Source organism: Mytilus galloprovincialis, chromosome 12 (assembly GCF_965363235.1).
Source record: "Mytilus galloprovincialis chromosome 12, xbMytGall1.hap1.1, whole genome shotgun sequence".
Taxonomy (NCBI): Eukaryota; Metazoa; Mollusca; class Bivalvia; order Mytilida; family Mytilidae; genus Mytilus; species Mytilus galloprovincialis.
Window position 1 is genome coordinate 67,081,706 of NC_134849.1, and position 12,734 is coordinate 67,094,439.

General features: G+C 31.7%; 2 protein-coding genes across 2 annotated transcripts in view; one reads left to right on the forward strand and one right to left on the reverse strand.

The window, feature by feature from the left end:
* The window catches only part of LOC143054610 (tubulin epsilon chain-like), a 34,946-nt gene that overhangs the window by 17,413 nt on the left and 4,799 nt on the right, over positions 1-12,734 (reverse strand). Inside the window, exons 5-6 of the mRNA XM_076227623.1 lie at positions 11,131-11,252; positions 42-108 (exon numbers count right to left, since the gene is read on the reverse strand). Of these exons, the coding sequence (XP_076083738.1) occupies positions 42-108; positions 11,131-11,252 (189 nt within the window). The remainder of the gene's footprint in view (positions 1-41; positions 109-11,130; positions 11,253-12,734) is intronic.
* Positions 1,283-4,026, forward strand: LOC143054611 (uncharacterized). The gene has a single exon (XM_076227624.1). The coding sequence runs from the start codon at positions 1,315-1,317 to the stop codon at positions 2,599-2,601; it is 1,287 nt and encodes a 428-aa protein (XP_076083739.1). The 5' UTR covers positions 1,283-1,314; the 3' UTR covers positions 2,602-4,026.

The window sequence follows — 12,734 nt, forward strand, 5'->3', positions numbered from 1 at the left end:
TAGTGCCAAAGAGACAACTCTACATCCAAGTCACTATTTACCTATATACATCAGGATAGTCTTCTTCCAACAAATTCAATATGAATGTACCAACACCAGATCCAGTACCTGAAACAATATAAATTTAATGAAAACATCTGATTCCTTAATAATTAAATGCAACATAAATTAAAAGTGTCATTCTTTATAAAGATAATTGATAATTAATATACTGTTTAGCATGTTATTTTTGAGGATGGAACAAAATCGCTTAAATATATTTTACCAATTTAAAAGTGCACATGCATGCAATATGGTTTGTAGAAAAGTTTTCAATCCACCTTGGAACATTACAAATGCATAGCTATACGTTCCAGAATTCACCAACATAATATAACTTCTAAAAAATTTTGTATACCTTATTAAGAAAACCATCTGTGGCTTTACCACCGGGGACGCCTAGGTAGGTCCGTCGCCCGTCTATCGTTGCCTCCCAAGGCCGAGATGCATAAAGTATCGTTAAATTTTTGGGCGAGATTCTGACTTAGAGGCGTTCAGTCATAATCCCTCAGATGGTAGCTTCGCACCATTGGCTTATCATGAAGTTTTACACCTGATATTCTATAAAAACTTTGCACTTCTTCCTCTATTCTTAAGCTTTAATATATATCTATGCATTCACTAATCTCTATTCTTTATTTTTCTATATATTGCTTTTATTTTTTTACATTCAAAATTGCACTATTTCCCCAAAATAAAAAAAACCTCCAGATCCTTATTTAAGGCAAAAAAGCAAACAATTATTAATTAACTTATCGTATACAACCTTACACTGGACCCTCACTCCACACCCCCTTTTTCCCTTATACAAATGGGCTAAATATATGATAAATGAAAAAATATATATGACTTTTTACAGGTATCACTACAAAATAAGTTTAACAGAAACAAAAATTAATTATCTTCCAAGACATAATAATTATTTAGACAACTCAAATCCATGACATGACATAAATTCACAACTAGGTACGTGTCGTTTGTTTTTCAGCTTTGGTCTTCAGCTATATCTTCATAGTCATAACATGTTGGGTTTTAGTCATATTGTAACGGTAAAAAATCTATTTACCTCCCTAAATGTTACTTATATTTATAGTCTATTTCTATGGCTTATTAGTCAACATGAAATTATATATGGGGATTTTCATTGTTCAAATTATTAAAGGAAGTGTCAAATTTGTAAAAACATCGCTTAGTATTCATTAACAACAAGACTTCCTCTTATATGGAGGTTAAACTAACGGCGGAAGTTGAAGCTCATTTCTAAAAACAAACAACATGGCATCTTTCATTCAGGGACAAACTGTTCCACAGAAAACTTTACGTTCAAAGATAAAAGACGACCATTTAACGTGTGCCATCTGCTTAGGAAACTATGATCACCCGAAAGCGCTATCATGCTTGCATACTTTCTGTGAAAATTGCATCAGGGGATATATATTCGGCAGAAATTTTGACAAAGTTGGCAATTTTCCATGCCCTGAATGTAAGCAAATCATACAGATTCCCGCGGGTGGTGTTGAATCTTTCCCCGATAACTTTCATATCAAAAGTTTGTTGGATGCTCTTTCGACCCCGGCACGTCCGGCCCCTCCTAGAACAATAAACCCAAATTCTGAACCTAATAACAGTCAATTTACAGACCAAAGTGGGGCAAGTGGTGATTCATATTTATACCCAGCACTTCAACGTTCTGACAGTGAGAAAAAAGACTATGTGTTTGTTGAAGGAGATAAAATGATACTGAAGTTTGGACAGTTTGGAGGTACCTTGATAGACTTTCATAAGCCATACGATTTAGCCATTAGTCAAACTGGCCAATACGCAATATCTGATAGAAGTGGCTCAAGAATACTTGTTTTTTCGAATACCGGAATATTATTAAGCCGAATCACTTGTATGAATTGCAAGATAAGTGGGCTCACTTTTATGCGAGATGGAAATATTCTTGTAGCTGTTGCAAATGCTGGTTCATCAATTATGAGAGTTTATAATATGGACGGGAAACTTTTAGAAGACATTGGTGAATTTTATAAATTTGCTAAACCTAGTGGTATAGCTATAAATAGTAGTCATCAAATAGTTATTTCTGACTTAGAAAGTCACACAATAATGATTTTCACTGACAAGAGAAAATTTTCAACTAAATTTGGAAGTAAAGGTTCTGGAGAGAAAAGATTTCTTTCTGCAAACTTTATTACCATCAATCAGAAAAACCACATTATCGTTTCTGATTGTGGAAATAACTGTATTCAGGTGTTTGACAGTACGGGTGAATTTAAACATAAGTTCGGCATCACAGGTGAAGGTCATGGTCAACTCTCCTGTCCCATGGGAGTTGCAACAGATAGTCACAATAACATTATAGTGGCTGATGCAGGAAATTTCAGAGTAGAAATTTTTGACAAAAAGGGAAGACATATCAAGTGCCTTATTGAAGATACAGACGCAATAGGAAATGAAGCAAAGCCTTTAAATGTAGCAGTGACTCATAAAGGGGACATTGCTGTTTTACTTGTCGGTGAACAGTTCGCTGAAGTGAGAGTTTTTAGATGGAATGGCTAAAAGATGTATTCTGACAACTGACAATCTTCAATTTAAATGAATCAGAAATAAATGTATTAAATTAAAAAGATATCCTTGATAATATTTGATGGATGTATATGATGTACAATTTTTGTATTTTGACAACTGACAATCTTTAACTTTAATGAATTGGATATTATAATGATTAAAGTGTATTAAATTAAATAGTATTAATAAATTAATATAAAAACAATTACATGCATAATATTACAAATGAAAGTATACTTGTATTACATGTATATATGTATTTTGTTCAACATATATAGCATTGTATTTTATTATATAAGAAAATGTATGAACATGTACCTGTCATGCCTATGTACTATTTAAAATCTCCCCCATTCCATCAGTCAGAGCTCAGACATAAACAAGTCCATTTTTGTTTTTGACTTAAAGAAGTCAAAACATGTATTTATTATCATGATTATAAAATGTGTTTTCAATTTTAGACTTATTTAAGTCAGAAAATGACAGACTTGTTTAGGTCTATTTATGTTGATGAAAAAACTTAATTTTACTTGGTGGCCAAAGTACACCACCTACATGTATGACAGCAAAAACCTGTCTGAGAGTTCACAAGGACTTGAGCTATCTATATTTAATTATTTAATTGAACATCCTTACTAAACACAGATGTTTTACCTCATTTAGTGTGGTTCCAGGTGGTTGTTTTGTAAGGATAATTAACATTATCTCCGATTTTTTAGACTCTCATTCATATTTTTCTATAGAAGACAAAGCATCGTCTTTCAATGTTGTCATTATTTGATTTAGATGCATGACCTTTTTATAAATATGCGTGGGTCTTGAAGTTAACCAATTTTGATAACTTATCGACTTGTACATGTTGTAGGAGTCAACATTTGCAACTTTTTGATTCTGGTCAATTATTTCTTGCTTAACAGTATTTGACTTATTTTAGTCGTATTTTGTCTTGCATTAATTATAAGGGAGACAAATCCTAAAACTTACAAATTTAGACCTCTATGAGTCAAAAACAAATTCAGACTTATTTATGTCTGAGCTCTAACTGTCCATTATCATGATTATTTAATTATTTGCAATTGTTTATATTTTATTTCAGAAGCATGAATTATGTTGATTCTCCATGCCATGATTGAAATATATTTTACAGTGTACAAGATGTATACATGGTATATTAGATTACTATGCACTGATTATAATTTATACTAACTAAAGACAAACAGAGAGTTAACTCTTCATTACATGTACAGTACATAAACATGATGAAGATAAGTATTGTTTATATATATTTCATGTCTTATACACAGTCACTTGAGTTGAGGTTTATTTATGTTATTTGTTCAAAATATCATTTCCAAAGAGCTTTTATTGGTTGAATTTTAAATATTTTATGTCAGATTGTCATAAATACACAAGTGTAAGTACATGTAAGTACTGTAACTTATACAATGACGATAGATGTGCATTAACAGTATTTAATTTGACATGATAATTGTTACTGTGCCATTGATAATGTACATGTATCACATATCATGCTTATTTGTCATGAATGTTTATTTATTTTTTCATTGTCATCTAAAAAAAAAGAGTATCATTGATTTTATATGTCAGAACATGATTTACATTTTCCTTATAAAGCCATGAAAGCTGATGAAAAGCTACAAGATATACAATGATATATGCAACAATTTTTTTGACAGTTTACACATTAGACATGTTAGATGTATGTTTATTTTTTACTTATAACTAAGGACTAAATCCCAGGTTGGATATTTTTTTTATTACAACATTGAGCAAGAAGCCAAAGTACATGTATGTGAATTTCATGCACACATGCATATATGATACATGTGTCATGTTCATGATGTTTGTGTAATATTTTTTTACTAGTAGATATGTTTTTTCTGTAAGACTGTCATTGTATGACACCTGCCTATATACATTGTGATATACACGATAAACATTTTAGCTAGCGTACAACCTTTTTTATAACATAACATATTAATTGTTAAACAATGTTAAAAGGTGTTTTTCTGAATTATCTGAGTTTGATTTTAAAAGCAGAAATTAAAATAAAGTTAAAGACAGTTGATTAAGAAATGTTGAAAGTAAAGTTTTTTCCACACCATCAATTTCAAAAATATTTCTTTACCATAAGCCATGAATATTTAATATATCAATGAATACATTTTTATAACAGGACACTATCAATGACTGTACTCTTTGAAGTTTTAAAAATACAGGCATTTTTTTTTTAATTTTTAAATGCACATTGACATGTTCAGTTGTATAAATGGCTTGTTCTATAATAATTAATTTTACTTTTGGCATGTTTGTGGACACTAAACAGATGCTAAAAGGTTTAAATCAGTGCATATTATGTTCATTTGATAATGAAGTAGCTAGGCATTCCTTTTGTGGCATTTATCATATTTATTTCTATTGTGCATTTCTGCATGAACTTAAACAATATATCTGTGATATTATGTACAATTTTTCCTAAATTTTGGTGCCTTGGCATGGAAATACAATGTGATATATTTTCTAACCTTTTTTCTTAAAAACTGTTTATTGTATTTGTAAAAAGTGCCTTCATATACAGTGTATATGGTTTTCAGTGCAGGTTTAAGTTTTTCTCTTGATTAAAATTAAATACAATCTAGATGTCTTTTATTTTTTATGCCCCTGCCATAACAGAGGGGGCATAAAGTTTAACCCTTGTCAGTCCTTATGACCCGAAATTGGTTTCCGTTCTCTAACTTTACTTTACCTTAACCAAATATTATGAAACTTATATACAATGATTATTACCACAAAACACAGATCAAAGAATTTTGCTGGCATCGATCACTTTTATCATTCTTGAGTCATATTAAAAAGAAGATGTGATATGATTGCCAACCGTCTACAAGAGACCAAAATTACACAGAAATTAACAACTATAGGTCACCATACGGCCTTCAACATGAGCAAAGCTCATACCGCATAGTCAGCTATAAAAGGCCCCGAAATGACAATGTAAAACAATTCAAACGAGAAAACTAGCAGCCTTTTTTATATAAAAAAATGAATGAACATGCCCCTTTCCAAATGGAAAATTGCTGAATTTTTTATTTCAATTCTCTTACTGGATTTTGAGGTTGAATTTTTTGTCATTAGGTTTTGAAAACACCTACACCAGTGTAAATCAATCTTGCAGGAAGACTTCTAATAGGTGATATTTTAATATTTAGTTCACTAGAAATTTCGCTATAAAAATAAGTAGATGGGGTATGTCAGTGCTAATGTGACAAATATGCACCAAAGTTCAAATTAAGTAGATGCAAACAATAACAGGCAACCATAAGGCCTTCAACAATGAGAAAAACCCATACCGTATTATTAGCAATAAAAGGCCCTGACATAAAAAATATGAATGAATATATATAGGAAGATTTGGTGTAAGTGCCAATGAGACAACTCTCCATCCAAATAACAATTTATAAAAGTAAACCATTATAGGTCAATGTACAGCCTTCAACACAGAGCCTTGGCTCACATCGAACAACAAGCTATAAAGGGCCCCAAAATTACTAGTGTAAAACCATTCAAACGGGAAAACCAACTGTCTAATCTATATAAAAAACGAGAAACACGTATAGATTACATCAACAAACGACAACTACTGTTTATCAGATTCCTGACTTAGGACAGGTACAAACATTTGCAGCGGGATTAAACGTTTTAATGGTACCAAACCTTCTCCCTTTTTCTGAAACAATAGCATGACATACATCACAACATCGAAAAACTCAATAAAAAAACGTAAATTAACACACTATGACTGAATAAATTTGATCTGCGATATAGTACATTTGTATCATGACAATTGTCATCATTTCATACAAAATATGAAGACAGATCAATAGATAGTGTGTAATTCCAATGGTAAATACTACATGCATATCAGAACAAGAATGTGGTAAACATATATGTCTATCGATATAGGAAGATGTGGTGTGAGTGCCAATGAGACAACTCTCCATACAAATAACAATTTAAAAAGTAAACCATTATAGGTTAAAGTACGGCCTTCAACACAGAGCCTTGGCTCACACCGAACAACAAGCTATAAAGGGCCCCAAAATTACTAGTGTAAAACCATTCAAACGGGAAAACCAACGGTCTAATCTATATAAACAAAACGAGAAACGAGAAACACGTATATATTACATAAACAAACGACAACTACTCTACATCAGATTCCTGACTTAGGACAGGTGCAAACATTTGCAGCGGGATTAAACGTTTTAATGGATCCAAACCTTCTCCCTTTTTCTGAAACAATAGCATAACATCACAACAAAGAAAAACATACGATAAAATATCAATTGGCAGACTTAACTCAATCAAAAAACGTATGATTAAACAATGAACGAATAAATTTGATCTGCGATATCTGAATACAAATGCACAGTTAATTAAATATTAGAGACAAACATTCATGACCAAAAAGCTAACAAACAAATTCAAACACAGGAAATGACTGAGAAATATTTAACCTGTATAGTGTGAATAATTTACAAGTCCTTGACCAGACACAGCCATGAATCCAATCTACAGTATCATGCACACCAGAAACCCAAGATGGTCAAAATATTAAATGGATTGAGGAATTGGTTGATCAAAAGGGTGAGGTTTCTAGGTGTTGGAACCCCCTTTTTTTCGACAATTTATACATTTAAATTAGGACATATGATAAGAACACACCCTCCCCTTTCTCCTGGTTTGGGAACCCCCAATTTTTAAAATGCCAAGAACTGTTTATACACCTGAATGCAGATGGCACTATGCTCTAAACAATCTTAGAGTTTTGTATCATTGGAAAGCTGTTTCATTGACATATACCGAGTTTACTCCAGCAAAAGGAGATGTGGTATGATCGCCCATGGCAATGAGACAACTTTCAATCTGAGTTCATATGGAGTGCATGTAATCAAGTATATACCATCATAAGATTTCAACAATATAAGCAAAACCCTCACCAGATAGTCATCAATACAGACCCAATATGGCAGACAGCAAGAAAAGACAATGAGACAACTATCCACCTTGGACTTGCTCTAGTCGAGGATGTTAACAACCATAGGTCACTCTTCTACCTCATAATTTGATATGTGTTAGTGGATTTGGTTTTAACTGTTTATATCATTCTTGTTTATAGACTGAACTGATTTTCATAATGCAAAGGACAGGTTCAATATTATAATAAAGATATGTGGTATGATTGTCAATGATGCAGCTACCCACTAGAGTCCAAAGGTTGAGGTTAGACAACTTTTAACACTGTAAAGCCTTCAACAATGAATGTATTCACTATAATAAGTATATATATAGCATTAAACGACCCAAGCATGACAAAAAGTGAAATTATTAAAAATGGCATAACCAACTGCTGCATTTAGGCTAAAAAAAATATGGAAAACAATTGAGTTACAGGCTCATGACTTTGGGTAAGCATTGAAAAAAATGTTGTGGGTGCACAACCCTACCTGTAAACATAATGGTAAATCAGGAAGTGTAACATCACAACATATCCATGAGAACACACTGTAAATCAGTTGGACATGTTGGAAAACGTTTGAATCATCAGATGAGTACAAGTAAAACACAAAGTGTTTATGCCCTGTAGCGGAGGGGGCATGAAGACACAGAAGTCTTACCTTTATCTGTTTGTATGTTTATCCCAAAATTGGTTTCCCTTCTCTTACTGTAGTTTACCTCAACCAAATGTTATGAAACAGATACACAATGCAAATTACCACAAAACACAGATCAAGTTTGAATTTTTATTGGGTAATTTTAACCAAGATTTATGCCCCTTTATTATTGGCAAATTGCTGAATTTTTAGTTTCCATTCTCTAATTTATGTTTGTCTCAACCAAATGTTATGAAACTTATACACAATGCTTGTTACCATTAAACAGATCAAGTTTGAATTTTGGTGTCCTCAATTTAACCATTCTAAAGTTATGCCCCTTTATAAATGAACAAAAACTCTATTAATTAAGTTTTAGTTCTCTAACTTAAGTTGGCTTCAACCAAATGTTAGGAAACCTACACACAATACTTATTACAATGTACCACAAAACTCAGATCTCGTACATTTTAGGGTAGCATCACTTTTACTGTTCTTCAGTTATGTCCCTTTCTAACTTTATATGTTAGCAATTGGGGGGATCATATGTGTCATAGGACACATTCCCCATTTATTTATAAATATATTTCATGAACAAGTATTGATATCACAGAAATTATACATGATAATCTAACAATATTATGTAAGTGGATTCATATCATTGTCCTTAAAACAAGTAGTATCTCATGACCCACATGCCTTCGATCAGTTGACAATTTTAGATGTTTCAACTTTTGTTTTTAACAGTGAAACCACATTTACATCCCAGAAGATGATTGCAAGCCTACATTATTATTAGATATAGGAGAGAGAGAAAAGACAATACTTGGCTGATGAACATTGTGCAATTGCATGTCAAAGGAACAGTACTTTTATTGGTGTTCTTCATTTTAAAAGAATCAACTAGTGAGTTATAATGAAATTATGACCATCCATTCATTTTCATTAACCAATAACAACTACAAAGGTTTTGAGGATACACCAATTTTACATTAATAAATAAGTAAATATTAAGGCTTCCCTGCAACAACTGCAATTTTTGTACCAGTGATAAAATATTACGATAAAGAAAAATAACAGTTGATCCACTTTCACTGTTGTTTGTTGGTACCAATTTCTTGAATTAGCAAAAATTGCACAATAATAATAGTTTATGCCAAACAAAAAAAATTTTCATCTACCGATAACATTATTTAAATAAATATCCCAAAAAGAGAAAGCAAATAAAAAAAGTCTGGACACAGCTTTTGTTTTCTCTGTTTGAAGTATTAAGACAGGTATTTAATAGACTGTATATCAGAAAATGTCTGTTTTATTAAGCAAACTAAATAGAACATTCTTATTGCAATCAAGAATTATTTAAAATGTATTAATTGAGATTTCTGCCAAAACAATTTGAATAAAATGTCATAAATTATAACATATTCAGAAATATTGTCTAGTCCTTTTAACATTGTCCAAAACATTCTGATTTTGTATCTGAAAGTCTACCTAGTAAACAATTTCCCAGACTAAATCATTAAAAACAAATGTTTAAATAAATGAGAAGTTTCATTGAATGGATACAGATACACAGTGTGTAAACATGTGGTGGTCTGTCCCCTTCAGTGTCAAGCATCAATGATAAGGAATTAAACATTACATAATTCTTATGTTTTCTGCTATGAAAAATAAATGTCTTAAAATATTACCAAAAATAAAATAAACTGTACAGCAAGGTAAAAACTTAAAAAAAGACACTGAAAACTATAAGTCAATATTTTTTGCGAAAAAAGGGAGACAATCCAAAAATGAATTTCTAAAAGTACACCCAAATAAATTCAGCCAAGCATTACTATTGCTGGTGTTATGTGATTCACTGTGAAAGAGGGTGATTGCAGGAGACTAAACATGATAAACTATGTTCCTTAACACATAGAGTTGTTGAAAATAATGGATGGCTATTTAACATCCACTGCCAAATAAAATCAACATAACAAGAACATGCTACCAGAATGCAATAGGAATATTAGCCTTGCTTTGTATGATACCATCACACTAGCCCTTGTTTCTCTTGCTAGTTCACAAGGTAATAGTCTACAGGAAGATGTGTTACAATTTTTCTACGCATTATTCTGACTAAACCCAAACTAACCAGTCTTTGCTCTTACTGCTTAATGCTGCATGCTTAGTGGAGAGGAAGCAAATAAAATTGAGAATGGAAATGGGGAATGTGTCAAAGAGACAACAACCCGACCAAATAAAAAACAACAGCAGAGGGTCACCAACAGGTCTTCAATGAAGCGAGAAATTCCTGCACCCGGAGGCGTCCTTCAGCTGGCCCCTAAACAAATATATACTAGTCCAGTGATAATGAACACCATACTAATTTCCAAATTGTACACAAGAAACTAAAATTAAAATAATACAACACTAACAAAGGCCAGAGGCTCCTGACTTGGGACAGGCGCAAAAATGCGGTGGGGTTAAACATGTTTGTGAGATCTCAACCCTCCCCCTATACCTCTAACCAATGTAGAAAAGTAAACGCATAACAATACGCACATTAAAATTCAGTTCAAGAGAAGTCTGAGTCTGATGTCAGAAGATGTAAATACCAATTTTTAAGTTTTTGGTTTGACCTGACCAGGGTTGGAACCAGCAACCTCCCGCCCTTGAGGTTAACAGGAGACCATTCAGGCATTCACGTAAGGAAAATAAAGTTCAGAAAGAATCACCGTCAAATTAATTGATTTGTGTTTAACCTCACTTTTCACTATATCATTAAGGAGGAAAATTTACGGTAATGATTTGAATCAAATCACCTTGTGTGTTGTAAATTGTAGTATTAAATTAAATATGTTACCTCCGCCCATGGAATGTAGTATAAAGAAACACTGTAGACAGTCACAGAACTCAGCAGCTCTCCTTATAACATCAGATAACTGTTCTCTATACTGTGTACCATACATCTTATGTCCAACAGCCCTAAATAAAAATATACTGTGTACCATACATCTTATGTCCAACAGCCCTAAATAAAAATATAATGTGTTCCATACATCTTATGTCCAACAGCCCTAAATAAAAATATACTGTGTACCATACATCTTATGTCCAACAGCCCTAAATAAAAATATAATGTGCTCCATACATCTTATGTCCAACAGCCTTAAATAAAAATATACTGTGTACCATACATCTTATGTCCTACAGCCCAAAATATAAATAAACATATATTGTGTACCATATATCTTATGTCCAACAGCCCTAAATAAAATTAAAATTAAAATAAATTAAAACCTCTAAATTCAAAGTTATCTCCCATATTTTTGAAGCACTGCCTGACATAAACAAAAGCAATTAAATATATCACAGAATTAAAGTGATTTGTAATTGTCAACTTTCCTAACTTTATAATGAATATTATCATGATTATGGTATAGCAATAACCATGATAACATTTCGAAACATCAAAAAATATGTATTTGTTTTTTTAAATTTTAGATATTGTTTTAAAAATGGATTATCTCTCTTGGTTTGGTTATATGTTTTGTTGAATTTTTTATTAAATTACATTATTTCTAATTTTAATTCTATTGTTGTAAGATGTGAAAATTTGAACAGATGAAATAAAATAATTACTGCATAAACGTGCCAGGATGAATACTTCAATTGTTTTAACTATACAATATTATTTGATATAGAGAATTTTTCTATAAATAAAAGCATGTAAATATTTATAATACCTATCCATTGTTTAAACTTAATATATTATAAATGAATTTGACATCTTCCGTAATGCCAATTACAATTAAAGATATTTTCATGTTAGCTCAGATCAGGTTCTATTGGGGAGATTTAACTACACAACACTACACTGATTAGCCAAAAGTTAACTATTAGCTAGTGACCATAATTTATCCAGATACAAAGAATTCATGTATTATTTCATCATTTTGTTGGATGCCAATTTTCTTGGATTTCGTGGGTTTAAATGAACCATAAAATTAAATGTTCAATGAGTTACAAATTTTCTATATACAGTTAACTCTGGTTGTCTCGAACTCGGTTGACTCGAAATTTCGGATGAGTCGAAGTTTTCACGTGGTCCCGAACTTTATTCCATACAAAAGTATGCATTCGACTCCTGATTAGTCGAAATTTCGGTTGAGTCGAACTAAATTTACGGTCCCAAGGTTAACAAAAGCATTCAAAATCAATTTTTTATCTCGAACTAATACACATATGTCAAAACATGACCTCCGGGATTGAAATGGATTGAATAGTTAATCTGACAATACACGTGTAATTAAATTTCCGGTCACTGACCACTGTATTGATTTATGACATGCTATTTTCATGAGTGTTTACCTAAGATTATCTTTTATAGAATTTTGACAAATAATTAGTGATACATTGTTAATGTTCATGAAAAAGTATTTAAAATGTTTACAAAACAATTAATTT